Genomic DNA, 20,469 nt, shown 5'->3' on the forward strand with positions numbered 1-20,469 from the left:
TTAATAGTCGATGTGTTAATGCAATCACCAGAAGTAAAAAGCTATGCAAGGCTATAAACAAACTACTGTACATCACGGTCACACGACTTCACATCACCACCGCTAAGCTAAATGTGGCTAATGTTTAACATGTAGATGTTTGGTAGTCTCATTTAGACACTTGTTTTTGAGACACATAGAAGCTTCATACGTTCTCCAGTGGGGTATTTACTGAGGTATTTTATGTTGTAGAAGAAAATGATACAATCTCTTCAGCTTGTGTTAACCACAGACCTTATTTCAGAATAACAACCAAAAACATTGATTCCAGAGGAGGGTACCGGAAGTGCTAAAATGCTTACTCATTTCCAGGATTAGGAAATTGCTGAAAAACTTGCTGAAAAACTTTATATTCTAGCAACAACACATTCACGAGCTCTGATATCGTACAGACAATATTTAAGCCCAAAAGAGCCATCATCATCTCAGCTGTTCCTAGATTTAGTGTAAACCAAGTAATGAGCCGGGTGTAATCCATAGTTAAGTACTCCACCGATCTGAATTTAGGAAGCACCTTCTGACGTAATTCTCATCTTCTTCCATCCCTGCAGGATTGACGTGCATCGCAAGGAGAACGCAGGCGCAGCGGAGAAGCCCATCAGCATCCACTCCACCCCCGACGGCTGCTCCTCCGCCTGCCGCATGATCCTGGACATCATGCACCAGGAGGCCAAAGACACCAAGACGTATGTTCCAACATGTGGAGAGCCTCCAGCATCAGGCGGTGACAGAGATCTGAACAGAGACTAAACAGGTGCTAACGTTGTTTCACATGTTTGCAGTGCTGATGAGGTTCCTCTCAAGATCCTGGCTCACAACAACTTTGTGGGACGCCTGATCGGGAAGGAGGGCCGCAACCTGAAGAAAGTGGAGCAGGACACAGACACCAAGATCACCATCTCCCCGTAAGACACACACACACACACACACACACACACACACACACACACACACACACACACACACACACACACACACACACACACACACACACACACACACACACACACACACACACACACACACACACACACACACACACACACACACACACACACACACACATCTTGGGCAATGGGCAGTGTAGAGAAGCCTTTTTATGTCATAATTTGAAAAGAGAAAATTAAAAGAAAGCTAAAGCCGTTAACTGTTAGATTCTCAGAAAATGTTTTGGTTGGTTTGGTTGGAGGCTACAGGTCAGGAACGTGTTGGTTTTAGGGCTGCAGCTAACAATGGGTTTAATTGATCTGTAGATTAATTACATTTTACACGAATGGTTCGGTCTCTAAAATGTTCCAAGAATGGTGATGTCTTTACATTTCTTGTTTTGTAAATCGAAAACCTAAAGATGGTTACTTTATTATAATGTACAAACAGAGACATGCAGGAAAGACATGGAGGCTACAGATTAGAAACTGTGCACCTGGCTGTGTTTGTACAACGATGTTCCTAGTTATGGATTAATGGTTTGGTCTCTAAAATGTTAGAAAATAAAGAGAAATCTCTATGAAGTTTCTTAAAGTGAGGTCTTTAAATGTCTTGTTTTGTCAGTACAAAACCCAAAGAAAGTCACTTTAATAGTATATCAAACAGAGACACTCACACACTCATTTCCTCTGCAGAAGAGCATCTTTGGCAGTCTAGAGAAGTCTCTCCATATATCGTTATGTGGGAAAAGAAGTTCAAATAAAGTTGAAGTCATTCTTTGTTAAATCCTCAGAAAATTGTACAGAGTTTGGTTGGAGGCTACAGGTCACAAAAGTCTCATGTGGCTGTTATGTAGAATATTTAGATTATTCTAGGAGCCAGCAATGTCAGAGAGTTGGGATTTCTGTTGTAAATGTAAACAAGTTTAGATTGTTTAAATCAGGGGTGTCAAACTCAAGGCCCGGGGGCCAAATCCGGCCCGCCACTTCAATTTATGTGGCCCACAAGAGCTTGCAAAGAATATCATTTATTTAAGTTTATTTTAAAGTTACGTGCCGCTTTACAGGAGAACGTTGCCGATAAACTACATGTCCCACAATGCATCTCATTGTGTGACATGCGCAATGAAGAGACTTGCAATTATTTTCCCTAGACATCTGCTTTCAGACATAATTAATTATGAAGTTATTCCGATAATAATCCAATGCAGAGGAAATATTGTAAAATAAATAATACATTATTTTATATTTATTATGTATTTTTATATAGTCTTAAAGTTACCACCGGCCCTTTGAGTGCAACCATAATTCTAATGTGGCCCGTGATGAAATTGAGTTTGACACCCCTGGTTTAAATGTTGGCATTGTGATTATAAAATTATTATTTATGTTTTTGTTATCAATAATGAGTTGGATTAGTTAGGCCACATGGGTATATGGGCAGCACTCATCTGTGTGAGGTGTGTGTGGTGTGTGGAGGAGAGGGTGAGAGGGTCGCTGTATTTTTGACGGGAAGCAACCAGGCCCAACTTCAGCCTCTTAGACACTTCGTTTGTTCCTGAAGTCGCTACAATTACACTGAAAAACTGAAACATTGACAAGTCATTATTAGGTCAGTTGCAATAATATTAGGTTGAACCTAAACCTAATATTATTGCTTTCAACTAACCTAATACTAGGGATGAGAATTTGAAAGCAAATGTATATTCGAATATTCGACCCCCCAAAAAACGGTTAACCGGTTAACCGAAATGTACATATCCTATAAAAAAATTTAATTTAATTTTTTTAATACATTTTGGAAATAAATACATACATGTTCAAATAAGTGTAGAACCAAGTCGAATTTGTAAAATGTATTGAACTGGTGATCACAGTTTGACAGCTATAGGCCTACAGCTTTCATGTGTGGAGGCGATTCACAATCAGGCCAGCTGTAGAGAAGACCCTCTCAGCTGGAACGGAGGTTGCGGGTATAGCAAGGTATAGTATGTATATATAAGTTTAATTTGGCAGAGTTTGCACTCTACACCGCACTCACTAACCTGGTCGAAATATTTCCACACATTACTCCTTTTTGACGCCATGTCTGTTGTGTAGGACTCTTCTTAGAGTGTAAATAATTACCGGACTATGACTGGTAAAATATGTTGAATACCGGCAAAACTAAATCTCTCCAGTCAAAATGTCTATCTACTTTGCCGCCACACGGTTGCCAAGCAGCGCTTATTGTTGTTTAGGCTGGCCACTCATGTGTCGCGAGTGTTGACAGGGGGCGGGGGAGCACGCTCATGAACTGTTAGCGCCGGAACCTCGCAACAGCTGCGGAGCGCATTTGCCCCACATTTGGGCCTAAGATGAGGTTTGAGTCTGCGTGATCTGCGTGTAGGGAGGGGCAGCAGTCATATCATTAGCTAGAACTAGCTAGATCTGATGGATTTGGACATAAACACGAGTGAAGTATAACCGGACGCGAGAGAGAGAGATCAGCTCTGCCCGCTGTGAGGGACCGGTGAGCAGAGCAAAACACACCTTTAGACGTCACCTAACACATTTAGCTATGGCACTGTCGTATATATATATACATTGAATTATTCAATTTGATAATATGTAATCAACTTAGGCATCGCTCCCAAAAAAAAAAGTTTTATAAAAATATTCATAACTCATATTCGAATACATTAATAGTTATTCGAATACCTGAATAATTTCGAATATTCGATTAATCGTTCCCATCCCTACAGTTATGTGAAATCTGTTGACATAATACATTTGATTAAGGTCAAGTTTTCAGTGTATATATTAATGGTTTGATCTCTTAATTGTTAGAAATTAGTAATACAAGTTTGATGAGTCCCTGTTGTGTGCAGCCTGCAGGATCTGACCCTGTACAACATGGAGCGCACCATCACAGTGAAGGGGGCGATCGAAGCCTGCGGCAATGCTGAGGTGGAGGTGATGAAGAAGGTCAGGGAGGCCTACGAGAATGACATCGCTGCAATGAATGTGAGTCATCAATATGTATTCACTCAGTTCAAGTTTAACACACAGGCTTGGGGAGTAATGGATTACATGTGGCGGGATGACGTAAACAGGATACAACAAAACAGTTTTAGTCTGTTTGCAAGTTTTATGATAGAAATGTAAAGTATGGGTCCCCAGCACATAGAAACTGCTGGATGCTAACTTGCATATGTTGGGTAATTTGCACAATTATTAAAAGTTGCGTTAATTAGCATATGCAGACAATAGCTAAAAAAAAAAGCTTGGCCGATTTGGTTATTGAGGATGTTGAATCAATTTCTGACATTTTTAGGATAAGAAATTGCAGTTTTGAGTCCCCTAAAACGTTAAAATCAACCCAAAATTGTCCATTTATGCAGGTTAGCCTCCAGCAGTTTCTATGTACTGGGGACCCCTATTATAGATTTCTAACATAAAACGAGGGGTTACGTATGGTAACGTCGGGTTACGTATTGTAACCCTTGTTATATTAGCACAGGCGGAGCCCTCTACTGGACTCTATGGGTACTACCTTATCATACAAGCATTCACCTACTGAGATTTCTATGGACGTAGCCGGCCCCGGGGCGGGCCTACCTGAATGCGTGCGCATCTCACTTCCGTATAAAAGGAGGCCTCGCCTCCTGACCACCATCCTACACCACTCTTCAGCGAGCGGTATAGGACAGACAGTGCCCCAAGGTAGAGGGCTCCGCCTGTGCTAATATAACAAGGGTTACAATACGTAACCCAACGTTATATCTCTCACAGGCTCCGCCCTCTACTGGACTCTATGTGTACAGTGGGCGGAGCCCCGATGTATGCACGCACTGTCGTCCAGCACACCGTTCCACCTCACTGTCCCTGACCGGCTTTAGCAGCCACTGCGCCTCACTCACCTCTTCCTCGGTTGTAACCATGGAGAAGTCTGGGCTGCGGCCGATAGAGCACACCCTGACGCGCTTGCCTCGCGAAAAAAAGTGTGCTCGAAAAAAACAGTGCTGAGGGCTCCCCTGCATCCACCTATAGGCAGACAGGGAAAACCCCCCAGCCCTGTATGGGTTCACTATGCACTCTCCCTCCTGAGTCCCTAAAGAGCACGGGGAGAATGCAAGTGCCCCCTATGTCCCCACACTCCAACACTGACCCTGTGCAGAGTGTGTAGGGACTATAGTATGGAGGGCTCTCCCCCTCCTGCCCCCAGGCAGGCGAGGGGAGCCCTCCAGCCCTGAAAAGGGCCCAGAGCACCCCACGTCCCCCGCGACCCTCCAGGGGTCCGGAGAAACGTAAGGGCATTTTACGCCCGGGGAGAGGGTCAGATGCCCACTGACCAACAGCCCCCCCCCCCTCCTCACCAGTCCTGTGTTGCTCCAGCAAGCACAGACGTTGAGAAAGAGCCAGACATATCCAAGAGATAACACTTTATGAAGGGGCCTGGCATTGACCAAGACGCCGCCGTGCATATATCCTCTACACTCGCACCGTTGAATAAGGCTGTTGATGCAGCCACAGCTCGTGTGGAGTGCGCACGGACCCCCGTGGGACAGGCTCTCCCTGCCTGCTCGTAGGCGTGTGCAATGCCTTCGCAAAGCCAGCCTGCCAGGCGTTTCTTGGACAGAGCTTTTCTAGTCACCCCGCCCCCGAAGCACACAAACAGCTGTTCAGTGCGTCTCAGGGTAGCTGTGCGCTCTACATAACATGCTAACGCGCGCACTGGGCAGAGGAGGTGTAATTTAGCTTCCCTGGCCCCACCATTGGGTGGAAGACTAAATCCCCCCAACTGAATAACCCTCTACCTAAACGCACTCCTTAGGTTCTTGGGCACAAAGGAGGGGTTCGGTCTGAGTGTCGCGCCGCTCCGGTCACCCCAAATCAGTAAACAGCTCGGGTGCACCGACAGAGCGGTTAACTCGGACACTCTCTTGGCTGACGTTAAGGCAAGTAGCAATGCTGTCTTCCACGACAGTGCTTTCAGGGAGGAGAGCTCCAGAGGCTCAAATGGTTCTGTGACCAAAGCCTCGAGCACCAGCGGCAGGTCCCTACTGGACCTACTGGGCGCTGCCTCCTGACCCCCTGTAAAAACCACAACATCAGTGGATGAGAAAAGGCTGACCTGCTGTTGAATCCCTCATGACAGGACGAGATGGCTGCTGCATACACTTTTATAGTAGAATGAGCTAGTCCTCTGTCCACCAATAACTGTAAGAAGGAAAAAACAGAGCCCAACTCACAAGATGGGCTCTATTCTCCTCTCCTCACACCATTGCTGGAATCCTAGCCACCTTGGCCTGTAACAGGCTGTGGTGGATCCCGCTCTAGCTGCCTGGATAGACTGAATAACGCTATCAGACAATCCACCCTGTCTCAGCCTGTCCCTCTCAGGAGCCAAGCCTGGAGAGGACGGCCCAGAGTGGGTAATGCCCCGATTGCACCTGCCTCTTGAGACATCGCCCCCCAGAACTGGGGAATCGCCCAGGGCTGGCCCACCTTCATCTGCGTCATTTCTGAGTACCACGGAGCCCCGACGCGATCCGGTGCTACCAGGATGACTGCCAGACGTTCTCGCCTCACTCTCCCCAGGAGAGAGAGAATGAGACGCAACGGTGGAAAGGCGTATAGCAGCTTCCTTGGCCATGGCTCGTGTGCAAACGCGTCCACCCCCAAAGGCGGATCGTCGCTCAGGGCCATGGAAAACCACAGGGCACAGTGGCCGATATGGAGGGCTCTCAGAGATAACACCACCTCTGATGCCCACAACCACAGCCTCTCCGCTGTGGCCAACAAAGCGGCGGAGCAAACTCCGCCCTGCCTGTTGATATATGCCACTGTGGTGCTGTTGTCGCTTCTGACCATTAAATGTCTCCCCCGAATTAAGGGTTTGAAATGCTGGAGGACCAACACTACTGCCCGTAGCTCTAGAAGGTTGCTGTGCCGTGTCTCTGTTATACCTCATTCACACCAACGCAACTCCGGTTCAAGCTCCGTGCTAGAGCTTTTCAGGTTCAGAACCGGTTCTTCGGTTTAGCTCCGGCTCTTTTCACACCGCCCAGAGCCCGACTGGTGCTGCGTCATTGCGTCATCGTTTGCGTCATGACGTAAACGTTTGCGTGCCTGCTTCATAAAGCCAAACCGCTCAGAAACCCCTCACAGCTCACACCGACAACAACAACAATGGCCGATTGTGCTCCAGCTTCCTCTGTACCTCTTCGGAAGACCAGATTCCCAGTAGGTAGCTGGTCTCTTCAGTGGACCACTGCTGCTTGTTAAGTTTCTCCATCGTTGTGTACAAACTGGATAACACGCAGGCTTTTTGTTGTTGTTCAGGAGTTGATCCCGCCCCTGTCCCCGCCTCGACGTAAGCGTGACGTATGCAGTGCTTTTGCTCTAGCCGGACACATTTTTGGTGCTTGAAACTAACCGGATTCCGGAGCTAAGAGGCTGCTCCGCTGCGGTGTGAACAGGAAAACCCGGTGCTTTTCAAACTCCAGCTCCGAACCGGCCCTGAAACACCGTTGGTGTGAATGAGGTATTAGAGACCAGCGCCCACCTATAGCTCTCCCCAGGCAGGTCCCATCCTGTTCCGGATGCGTCCGTAAACACTGTGATGTAGGAGGTCACCCGTCCCAGTGGGGACCCCCTCCGGATGTTGCCCTCCACTGAGGGGGGGATGGTCCCCAGACGCCGTTTGTGTCTTTTGGGATCCAAACGCAGGCTGGAGAACCACCTCTGTAGGCGGCGCATATGCAGTAACCCGAGTGGGACCACAACGTGAGCATGATAGTCAAAGCTGTCACTGTTGCCCCCTGTCGCAGTCTGCAAACTGCCCGAAGCAAGGATGCCTGTCTGCTCTCTGACAGGGTGGCGCGTAGCCTGCCTGCATCGAGCACCACTCCCAAATACTATGCCTGTTGGTGAGGTATGGGGGTGCTCTACTTCCAATAGATCGCAAAACCAACTTGGTTAGGTGTAGGATCAATTGGGCTGTGTAAAACATTGCCCGTTCCCTGGACCTGGCCATGACTATGAGGTCGTCTAGACTAGAGAAAAGAAAACTCTCATGCCACGGGCGCGCAGCGGTTGGAGCACTGTGGCCACACATTTGCTGAACGTGCATGGGGACAGGGAGTAGCCGAACGGTAGTCTGTTGTACTCGTAGGCTACACCCTGGAAGGCAAAACGCAAATACTTTCTGTGTTTCGGAGCAATCTCGACATGAAAGTAAGCATCCTTCAGGTCGATGGTTCTGAACCAATCGCCTGGCTGCACCAGTCCCAGTAACTGTTTTATAGTTAACATCTGGAATTTTCTGCGTGCAATGTGGAGATTCAGGCTGCGAAGATCCAGAATGGGCCTGAATTTGCCTGTCTTCTTGGGAACCAGGAAGTACAGGGAATAATGCCCCAGGTGAGTGGGCGCTTCACCCAGAGAGTGAGGCGAGAACGTCTGTCAATCATCCTCTCTGTCTTGAGTGTGCACAGCAGACACTGCCTGTTTTTGCACCAGGGCCTGAACCTCTGCTGAGAGGGATGATAGCTTTGCCTCTCTTATGCCTGTGAACGGAGGAGGGATGCTGCAAATCTGGAGTGATAACCCAGTCTCAGCATCCTGTTCATCCACTCCGTTTACACGCAGCTGCGCTTCCATTCCCCATAACACTGTGTTAGAGGATGTGCAATCCTCGCTCTCGTGGGAGCGCGCGCTCCGCCATGATGCTTTCACCCAAACAGTGAAATGCATCAAGCGGAGTTTTTACACTCGGCGTTATATGTTTCCTAACCCTGCTACACCGGCCATAATGTCCCTGTACCCGCACTGCGCGGTTTATCACTCTCACCCGTGCATGTGCACTAGCTGCCTCCTTTACTGGAGTTACATCCTGGGCAGCGAGTGGGGAATCTGTATGGTCAACATTATGTGGCTGTGTGGGTGTGTGGAAAGAAAAGACACTCAGACTGGAATACAAGCAATCTATTTTATTGTTTACAAAAGATGATCTTGTCACAGTGGGATCAAATAGGGAGGAGACGGGATTCGCCCTCGCGTCCTGGCCGGAGAAATCACCTCTCTCCGCCGGGACGCTTCCTCTCGCCGCCAGTCAACTCCTGGAGGACGGTGCACCCCACCCAGCACCCCTTCGCTGAGGCGGAACGGGAGCCGGAGCCCGCCGGGTTCGGTCAGCCTGTCCCCGTGAGGGCCGGTTCTTCGGGACGGAGGCAGAGGGCGCGACGGGAGCCATGGGGGCTCTGTACTGGCGCCTCTCTCTCCGCCTTACCACCGCCGGGCAATCTCTCCCTTGTGGAAAGGCCTGAGGGCGAGCCAGCGGCAGCATGCGGCTGAGGCGGGGGGGACGGAGGTGTCCTGCTGAGGGGTAATCAGCGACACTCCCAATACACTAAGATTACTGGCCGCCGCTGGAAACATCAGACGACGAGGTGTCGCCGTCCCTCTCCCACGACGAGCGGGCCCGCCCGGTCCGCTGGTATGGCGAACACGAAGGGCACTCCCTCCTCATGGTCCTCCAACTCCACCACGTCGAGCTCTGGGTCCTCCACCGGTAAGACGTAGCAGTCCTCAAACTGCGCCAGCCGCTGGTGGCGGCTGAGCCGAGGAATTAGAGGGCAGGCGCTGCAGACCGTAAGCGGGCCCAGGTTGGCCGCCTCATGGTCGGACCCCAGGCATTCGATGCACTGGCGGTGGAGGTCGGCGCCTGCAATGACGCCCGGACATGAGAGACAGGGCCGTTGCTCCAGCAATGGTGAGTCCATTTTCTTCGTTGTTTGTTTGATTTATCCGTCTCTCTTCACTCAGTGTGTCTCTCTTGCTTGCTGAAGAGAAAGGGATGACAGTCAGGAGGCGAGGCCTCCTTTTATGCGGTGAGATGCACGCGCATTCAGGTAGCTCCGCCCCGGGCCGGCTACGTCTATAAAGTCTCAGTGGATGAATGCTTGCATGATAGGATCAAGGGGAGTACCCATAGAGTCCAGTAGAGGGCGGAGCCTGTCAGAGATATAACTTTTGGTTACTCAACATTACCGGGTTCACACTGCTGGCAACTAGACTATAGTCACTTACAGTTACATCAAAACGGATGTAATCAGATTACTGGAACACTCTTTAAGAATTGGGAATAATAGCAGGATTACAATGTTACAAAAATATTTTCAAATAAAGATATATATATATATATATATATTAAAGGTAGAGTGAATTTTCTTTTTCTTTTTCATTTTGGCTACTTTCATTCTTTTTTTAATGTTTAGTTTTTTAATGGAAAAAAAAACATTATTTACCCTGATTTATTAAACAAAAATACGTTTTAAACTAAAAAGGTATTTATAATAATAATGTTAACCCTGTCACCACATTTTGTCTCCCTGCTGCTCACTGTGAGGACTGCATGTTTCTAACCTGCAACCTGCTTCTCTCCAGCAACAGACCCACCTGATCCCGGGTCTCAACCTCGGTGCCCTGGGCCTCTTCCCCTCCTCCTCCAACATGCCCCCACCCCCGCCTGGAAACGCCCCCAGTAGTGCCCCCTACGGCTGCTTCGGGGTGAGAATACTTGATCTTTGACTCCCATCACTGCCATTTAATATTATTTTTTTTTTTTCAGTGTGCAGTATTATTGTCATCTCATCATATTTCCTACTTGTAGTAAAACAATAACCAGACCGGATAGTATCAAACATTTTCCAGACTCTGGAGACTTTAAAAGAATATCACATGGGACATTATGTCATACATTTTTAAACATACAATTATTTGCTTGAAATTATGATATGTGTCTGATTTTTCAATAAAACAATACAATTAAATGTACTCTGTCTGCCCCATTGAAAAATACAGAAACTATACATTTTCAAATGTTATTTAAAAGTGTATTTGAATCATCCTGGCTTAAAACTAGATGTGATCTCACAACATGTTGGATGGGAACTAAAACCAAATATACGCATGTGGCCAGTGCAACCTTTGGAAAGAGCAAAAACTACTTGGAACCTTTTTATAAAACCAGCAACCCGACAAATTGAGCCTGTCCGTTTTAAAGAAGTCCTTAAAGTGCCTGAGTAACCTGAAGTGTGCTCTGTGTGACCAGGCTCCAGAGCAGGAGACGGTCCATGTGTACATCCCAGCCCAGGCAGTGGGAGCCATCATCGGGAAGAAAGGACAGCATATCAAACAGCTGAGCCGCTTCGCTGGAGCCTCCATCAAGGTGGGTGAAGAGAGCCCCCCCTGCCACATGTGTGCAGGGACTGTAACTAAACAGCCCTCTTACGGACAGTGGTGGACTCTAACTAAGTATACTCTACGTTATACTCTAGTACTGTATTAAAGTAGAAAGTTGGGTACTTGGTCATTACTTGAGTATTTTTTTTTTAGTCACTACATTACATTTGGCTGAAGCTTTTATCAGAAGGGACTCGCATACACTTCTAGACATTTCATAGCCATTTCACAGGAGCAGTTTGGGGTTCAGTATCTTTCCCAGGGACACTTCAACATGTTGAAGTCTCAGTGGCGCTGAGGATCAGACACAGACCCTCTGCTTAATATACCCCAATTTCACCCCTGAGACATAGCCAAGAGTTATACTTTTTACTTCACATCATCTATCAGACATCTTCAATTACAAATATAAATGTTCCTATTATGAATGGCGTTTTTATTAAACTGAATGTGGTGTTAAGTAGCCATAGTTTGTCAGTTCTATTAATATAAAATATGTGAAAGTCTTTCATTAGATGTGAAACTAGTACTTGTGAAACAGTCCATAAGTGTTCCTCCCTTAATGACAGTGTTCCTCCTCTCCTACAGATCGCCCCGGCTGAGGCTCCCGACTCTAAAATGAGGATGGTGATAGTGACCGGACCCCCAGAGGCTCAGTTTAAGGTAAAGCTGATTAATACTCAACCCCATTCAAATATGTTACAGAAACCTGTCATGCACAGATCTATGGTCAGTTAGAATCCATTGTTCAAGGGGTTCAGGTGTTTGTTTAAATTGACGCTGTTGTGATTTTTGGGGTTTTCATTTTCCTGTAGTGTGTTATAGGTTTTTGTGCAAGTAAATGGTCTGCAAAGGCTAAAATCCCTGTGTTCCTTCCAGAGGGAGTTTCTCTTCCTAAAACATCCCCCCCCCCCTGCCTGAAACCCCTTTATTGGAGTCCTTTGTTTACTTCCGGAACACAGTGACATCACTATGTCACACTTGTGCTTATATTGGCTAGCGCTGTCACGCATTGTATGTGATAGGCTAAAGAGCGGGACATCTTTAGGCAGTTGAACAATCACAACAGAGCCGGCCAGCTACATTGAAGCTGAACATAATGCATGTCAACATGAAACACTACTAATATCAAGCTGAAAATGTCAACTTTCATTGAAGAAACAAATGTAATTGTGGCTAACTGTATTTATGCTATAAACAATGAGTGTAATGGTGCATTCACATCGGACGCGATGCAAATATTAGACGCCGTTGATGTTGTTAACACATTTCTTTCTGCACTTAATTATGGGAGATATTACAACTATTGCTGCTTTGTACCTTCGTTGAAAGTCCTACAAACAAATGTGCGTTTATCCGCGCCTTTTCATTGACTTAACATGTAATTGCCCGAAAATCGCATCGCATCTGGTGTGAGGGTACTATAAGAAACAAAATGAAACAAGAGGCGCTTTCACACCGGAGTACTTTTCCCCGTACTTTTCCCTTTTAGTTCCGATAGTTCCTGGGATCTTGCGCAGGTACTTTCCTGGTGAGAAAAAAGTTCAAATTTCTGATTGGCTGGGCGAATTGCAAACCACGCCCTGTAAAACTCTGAAAGGTTTTGTGAAGCTGCCATTGTATTTGCTGGCATTAGCATTATTAGCAGGGCCGTTTCTAGCTTTTTGGGGGCCCTAGTTTTTACATTACATTACATTACATTGCATTTAGCTGACGCTTTTATCCAAAGCGACTTACAATAAGTACATTCGACCAGGAAGACACAACCTTGAAGAAAACAGAATCATATAAGTTCATCAGGTTTCATAGAGCCAAACATTTCAAGTGCTACTCAACTGGCTTTAGATAAGCCAGTCCTTTATTAGTATATAAGTGCTTTGTTAATAAATCTATCGCTCGAAGTGGAGTCGAAAGAGATGAGTTTTCAGTTTGCGCCGGAAGATGTGCAAGCTATCTGCTGTCCTGATGTCAATGGGGAGCTCATTCCACCATCTTGGAGCCAGGATAGCAAACCCACGTGTTTTTGCTGATGGGAACTTGGGTCCCCCTCGCAGCGAGGGTGCAGCGAGTCGTTTGGCTGATGCAGAGCGTAGTGCACGCGCTGGGGTGTACGGTTTAACCATGTCCTGGATGTACGAAGGGCCAGATCCATTCGCAGCATGGTAAGCAAGTACCAGTGTCTTGAAGTGGATTCTAGCAGTTACCGGAAGCCAGTGAAGGGAGCGGAGGAGCGGAGTGGTGTGGGAGAATTTAGGAAGGTTGAAGACCAGACGAGCCGCTGCATTCTGTTTTTTTTAACTACAATGGGGGGGATTCCGAAGCCTTTAAGATGATCTGTGGAGATGCATCAATCTGTTACACTTTAATAGGAAAACAGGCTAATTTCACGAAAACCAAGCAATTGAAAATTACAAAAAATTATATTAAAAAGTTAAACAATAAGGCTCCTCTATGTCAATAAATGCAAGAGATGCAGCATTTTCTCAACAATGTTTAATTTACATGTATCATCTTCCTCAGACGTCACTCATTGGCTGACAGCCCAACGATGATTTGGACTTTATTACCCCAAACACCCAAGCCACAGCTTTGCTATCATTGCAGTTTAGTCGTGTTTATATCCTACATTGGATTTGTAAGCATATAATGCTTCACTGAACACAGGAGGGGGCTTGGCTGTCTACAAATAAAGACAGCTCATTTTAATTCTCCCCAAATATATTGAGGTTAAACTTGAACTTTGAATTCTCTGCTCCCATCATAATCTTGGCGATCTTGTTAAAATTGTGAATGCAGAATTAGAAATACTATGTAACTGGTTTGCAGTTAATAAATGATCCCTTGATGTGGCCAAAACAAATTACATGTTATTCAATACAAAGTCTGAGAGTAGAAATGACTGCATTATACGGATTTGCAATACCGAGATAGAAAAGGTTGGTGCATGTACATTTTTAGGACTGCTTGTTGACGAAAAACTCAATTGGAAGCACTATATAAATTATAAATGAGGTATTTTGTATCATACTAAGAACATTCTTGAAGAAAAAATACTCTTTATAACAGTCTATTTCTCCCTTACCTTTACTACTGCTCCGAAATATGGGGAAACACGTACTCAACAAATCTACAAAAAATAATAACATCCCAAAAAAAAGTATTACGAATAGTCTGTGGTGTTGGTAAATATGAACACACAACTCCCATATTTAAAAAAAAACTCAATCTATTAAAATGTCTTGACATAGTACAGCTTAAAACAGTACTGGTTATGCACAACATTTTCCATAAGAAAATGCCTAATAACATTCAAAAGCAGTTCCAACATATGAATGTAAAAAAAGTCACTTGAAAATAAGTTTTCACAATGTTTATATGCAATTATGCATATATTATTATATGCATATATTACTATTATTAATATTGTTGATGTGCCAAGTACATGTGTACATATGTATATATTTATATATAGTATTTTCATTTCCAAAAAAAGATAGTTGAAACTGCTATTGACATGTGCAGAAAATGACCCTATATCTAGTTTTCGTAGATATATATATATATGCATTTATTGTTTTCCTGCCCTAACTTTTATTTAATTTTTTCTCCCGTTTTCTTTATTTGTTTGTACTCCTTCATTTCTATACGTTTTTGACGCAATAATGCCGATGTTGTATTAGGATGATGCACGGGAGGGCTACTTTCCATAAGCTATGCTTCAGCCCTCCCGCTTCTACTAATTTTGTTCATCTTTGTGTGTATGAATTATACTTTTTTTGTTTTTTGGATGAATACAAAAAATTACTTTCAGCTTAGGGGCCCCCTAGTGGCCGCGGGGGCCCTCTGCATCTGCATAGTCCGCCTATTGGAAGAAACGGCCCTGATTATTAGCATTAGCCCAGCGCACCAACGGAGAGAGACTGAGGCCCAATCCCAAACCGCCCCCTACACCCTACCCCTACACCTTACCCCTACACACTACCCCTCCGTTTGCGCGATCGCGCGGAGGGTCGGCCACATTAAGTGCTGTTCCAAACCAACGAGTGTGGAGTGGTGTGGAGGGGGAGTGGGCTATCAAGCCATCAAACAGGGAGTCTGCAATCGGTGCTGACTTGAGACCGGTCTCTACCTGACCGGTCTCAACGCTGTGTGTGTCCGTCAGGAAACACGCTGTTTACAAGTAGTTCCAGCAAACATCCACTGATAAACTGCGATGTTAACAACCTCATGATAACCTCATATGTTTTAACTTAAGATCATACCTGTGTTTAGTCTAGAAAAAAGTAAATGTGTGCATTTTATTATAAAGTTGTGTATATTTACAGACTGTTTCAAAAACTATAAGAGGCTTATAAACATCAGGTTTAAAACTAAAAGAGCTTTACAAAAAAATAACACAATTAAAGATGTTTGGAGTTTTATTTTAGTTATTCATCTTTATTTTTTGTCTAAGAGAGGTGTCGGCGTTCTGGTGATTTACTCGGAAGGCTTCTACTGGAGCTAGTCCCCAACTCCGGGGACTTCCGGCCGGGGGCAATATACGCCGTGAAGTTGTTTGCGGCCTGCCAGTAAACCCAATGCAGAAGAAGAAGTGACGTCAGCGGCTTCAATTGCATAATCTTCCCTCAGGGACTTATTCCGGTGTGAACCATAGACTGTATATATAAATGGACGTAGTGTCCGTGACGTCACCCATAGGATTCTGCAGAGTTGCCGTGAAGCCCTTAGTAGGCGGAGTCGGCCACTAACGGCTCGACAGTGACGTCAGAGTTCAACTCCCGCCTGCTCCAGCCTGATCCAAATAAGGGCAAAGAGGCGGAGCCGAGGCGGGACCTGCTGCCACCGAGCTGGAAGTTCCAGAACTAGCTCAGGCTAAGAAGCTAAGCTAAAGGAAACCTATATACAAAAATACATGAAAAGTTATATGTTAGGTGTGTAGGGTTACAGACTGCTTAACAAGCAAAACATAGAACTTAAATTAGTGATGCAATGCTGAAATGTAAAAATGTGACAGTCAAAAAGCATAGGTGTTTTAATGCCATATTCACTTAATAACGCATGAACAACTTTTACAAATATTTCTATATAGTCTGTGCTGGTAAATGTCATCTACATTGCACATTTCCTGCTGAAATACATGCACACCAAGTCACTGCGTGGCACTTTGATTTTGATAAAACAGTGTAGTTCCACTATATACACGTTACATTCATAATCAAACAAGACAATCTGCAAGAGAATTAGCTATTTTTTGTTATTCCTAATGCTTGTCATTCACACGTTAATAAAATAAAAATAAGTAGGCTACCGATACATAGCAGAACAATTGTGGCGATGTTCTGCTTAATAAGCCTTGTTCAACATCATTTCTTTAGCTAATACTACAGCGGGCTGCAGGCGAACCAAGTCCTTTCACTACATTCCTTGATCTCCAGTTATAACGCCGGACTCCTTCACTCCACCACTGGGATAATTGGGTCCCCTTTTAACATTTGCTCCCGTTTAGCATTATGGGCGTCATAGCCATAGACTATAAAAGTCTTACCCAAGGCTGAATCATAAACTAAACTGTATATATATATATATACAGTTTAGTTTATTTATTTATTTCGTTTTTTATTTATTTACTTATTTATTTATTTTACTTTTTTGCCCCACTGTATATATATATACAGATGTAGCGCTCCATTTCAGACGCCTACCCGTGCGGGTCCGTGATCGGCACTGGGTGGTTCCCTGCTGAAAAGGAAAACCCCCCCCGCAGGACTTGAAACGCCCCCTTGATAAATACATTTAATTATAATGAAACCAGCTGCAATGGATCATGGATCCACCAAGGGGAGCCGTGATTAAAAAGCTGCCACACTGGAACTCATGTGAAATAAACAGCTGATCTACAGGTATCTGATATCGCGGATATTTGTTAAGATCCATATGTCACGGATAGGATCATATTCTGTGCTAAATAAGAGACATGTAATCACTTACTAAACATCTCCATGTTTTTATTTAACAAAATAATGTTTAATTCACGTTGGCGTAAGTACAAAACCTACGCTATGTTTTTAGATCAGGAAATGCATCCAGGCTCAAACAAACGATTTTCAATCATCATCCTCACGATCATTTAATGTAGGCTATCATATGTTCGCGAGTTGAAATTAATGCACTAAATGTAATCCACGTGAGTTTACAACAACAAAAATAATCGCTTTGTTTTTATATCACATCCGACCGGAGGAAAATGCAGCACGGGTCTCACTACCGATCATCCTAATCCCACGGGCAAACAATAATATGTACAGTGTTAATAGTTTACTGTATTATTAGTGTCTAATATTACTGGGGATTTCGGAATGGTAGCCTACTGGATTTTGATTTATTGTATCGGCTTCATATCGCAATATATTCCCGAAGTCTGAAATGCAAAAATGTCCCACATTAGGGCAATTCACCCTACATTTAATCATTCAAACAAAATCATATTTCGTTTATTTTTAACGAAATAAATGTGGTTTAATCCACATAATTTACTGTGTTAATTGTTTACTGTAGTATTGTGCACATTACTTTTCGCTGCTTGTTGCACCCCTGGTTAGAAGCTAAACTGCATTTCGTTGTCTCAGTACCTGCAATATGTGCAATAACAATACAGTTGAATCTAATCTTGAGCAGGAACAAATGTATTTAGGCTACTTAGTACATATCTGACATAAACGATTAAACACATTTGTGCATTCTTTAAACCGAGTCAAGCCGAGTCCGGAGGTGGCGGCACATTAAAGTGTGCACCTGATTGTTTAACTTGAAGGTGCCTAATGACATTTAATCATTCAAACTAAATCATATTTCGTTTATTTTTAACGAATAAATGTGGTTTAATCCACATAATTTAGGCCTACTGTGTTAATTGTTTAGTATTGTTTAACTTGAAGGTGCCTGATGTGAACATTTCCAGAATAACTCTAGCTTGAATGGCCTTTGTATGTATACAGTAGGCCTACACATAGGAGGCACGTGAGGCTCAGGTTTGGGAAGGCTAAATAACTTTTTTTTTCATCTTACGCTGCCCGCCTCCGGCGTCTATAGAAAAGAGATCAACTCAGTGAAAGCACCACCTGCTGACCGATCAGAGCTCAGTGTGCGGAGTTTAAATCTATCAAGTCATATTACAGGAAAAAGGAAATGCAGTTTAAACTGCCGTATGCAGAGAAGACGCCGACGTGTCGCACTTATCATTCATATCACACTGACATCACATCATCAATCAGATCATCGATCTCACATCGATATCACAATATTTCCTTATCTGAGTCAGCTTCTCGAGCCGTATCTGGCCGTGCAACACTTAGTTACATTGTCACATATACTGTATGCAGACATATTATTTTAAGCAACACATTAAGTTGACGAAACACTCAACTCAAATGTAATAAAGTCAGATCCCCTCGTGTTTTAGATGGGGCAGTATCATAAAACTGTTGTACGCTTTCAAACACTCGGTAGTTTATTTTTTAACGAGTTGTTCTGTATTCTCCTTGCAGGTGCAACTATGTGGCTTGTATCCTGGATTATATGTTTAAGTCATCATGGATGTTTAAAGTTCATATTTGTCTAATATTAGTTTACTTTTCATTAATGAAGTATGATGTTGCGCTGTCAGTACACTTGTCCCTGTTTGTGATTGGTCAAATGTAGCTAACCCCGCCCCTTTCACGTGAACGCGTTCTCAGCTGGAGAGAGAAACCCTGGCTTGATTTACCGAGTTGATAACCAGCGCTGTAGGACCGTTTAGCGAGATCGCGTTTGTTAGGGTTAGTTAAGATAACTCAAGCATATCAGGGTCTGTTGAACTGGCTTCGTGGTACAGGGCACAGGTGGCTGCATAGCAGCGCTAATGTCAAAGACATTATATTTTTATTTTACCAGGATGCAGTTACACAAATATTTGGGAAGGCTTAGCCTTCATAGCCTACAGCACCCGCCGCCCCTGGGCCTAGTATAGCCCAACCATGTACACCTTCCTTTTTTCCCGTCCAAAGTTTGAATTGGAGAAAGGTAATGGTTATCGATGGTGCTTTTATAGCCTATTGTATAATAACTGTGTGATTTATATTGCTTTTCAAATGCATATGGCCACCCATTTACACTGCTCTTCCCGTCAAGAATATGAATAGAACTTAGTTAGATCACTTTACATTTCTGCAAATTAATTTTTAATCACACACGTCTCCCCGTCCCGAAAATGATAAATAAAATAAAAAGAGGAAACCATTTTCAAGTTCAGTTTTCAACGTTTTATTTAAAATAACTGACATAACAGACACCATACTGTAGGCCTATCTGCTGCGGAAACCAGGACGAGCTATTTCGGGATCTGTTTTTCTGGGGCTCCTCAGTCTCTCATTTACCCGGCTCCTGATTAGGACACATCCTGGGGATTGTGTTTACAAACATTGACCAGACCGATCACCAGCCCCCACCCCCCATGTTGCCTATGCTGTCCTGTGTTGCGAACTCTTTGTTTAAAACGAATTGGCCATCGGAATGTGTGGAGGAATTCTCCCAAGGGTCACATTCCACAGCTCTCCCCCCCCCCCCCCCCCCCACTCCTGTGATCTCCCATCCCCCAGTCTGTAGGTTTGTGTTTGCATATTTATATGCCGTAATTCATACTGGTCATCTCACGCACATACATTCTCCTTACAGTATACATACATAGGCTATATGAGTCCGTGTATCTACGGACCATTTGTTTTTCTTCATTAAAAAAGTAAACGGAAGAGCGTCTGAGAGGCGTTTTTGCCCTTTTGCTTGTTACCTTACTAAATGGTCTACTGGTCAGTGGAGCGAGGGGGGAGGCCCGCGAAACTCGCGGAAGTGATTTCAAAACAAAAAGCACTCGTTTGCTTGGAACAAAGAAAACGGCCAAGACACACATTGAGTCCAGAAAATGAATGTTATTAAGGGCTGTAAATATAATAAGCCTGTGTCTAAAATTGACAACAGGCTTATTATATTTACAGCCCTTAAGATACACTTTTGTGTTTAACAGCTGACCACTACCATTACATACTTTGTTTTAGTACATTTCGCATGAGAGCAAAATGTATAAATATGAGCATTACATTATATGAATATGAGAACAAAATGCATGAATGTGTGAGTGACAATATATGAATGTGTGCATTGAAATATGATAATATGAGAGCAAAATGTATGAATGTGTGAGTATATATATGTGTGTGAGAGTGAACATGTATGTATGTAAAAG

The 20,469-nt window shown here is 44.3% G+C and overlaps 1 protein-coding gene across 2 annotated transcripts in view; it reads left to right on the forward strand.

Moving 5' to 3' along the window:
* The window catches only part of igf2bp1 (insulin-like growth factor 2 mRNA binding protein 1), an 89,405-nt gene that overhangs the window by 56,842 nt on the left and 12,094 nt on the right, over positions 1-20,469 (forward strand). The window contains exons 7-12 of one of the 2 annotated variants that reach the window (XM_034201054.1): positions 591-725; positions 822-944; positions 3,836-3,971; positions 10,398-10,520; positions 11,065-11,181; positions 11,784-11,858. In XM_034201054.1, the coding sequence (XP_034056945.1) occupies positions 591-725; positions 822-944; positions 3,836-3,971; positions 10,398-10,520; positions 11,065-11,181; positions 11,784-11,858 (709 nt within the window). The remainder of the gene's footprint in view (positions 1-590; positions 726-821; positions 945-3,835; positions 3,972-10,397; positions 10,521-11,064; positions 11,182-11,783; positions 11,859-20,469) is intronic. The other variant, XM_034201056.1, reaches the window with a different exon arrangement.

This window comes from Gymnodraco acuticeps, unplaced genomic scaffold (genome assembly GCF_902827175.1).
Source record: "Gymnodraco acuticeps unplaced genomic scaffold, fGymAcu1.1, whole genome shotgun sequence".
Taxonomy (NCBI): domain Eukaryota; kingdom Metazoa; phylum Chordata; class Actinopteri; order Perciformes; family Bathydraconidae; genus Gymnodraco; species Gymnodraco acuticeps.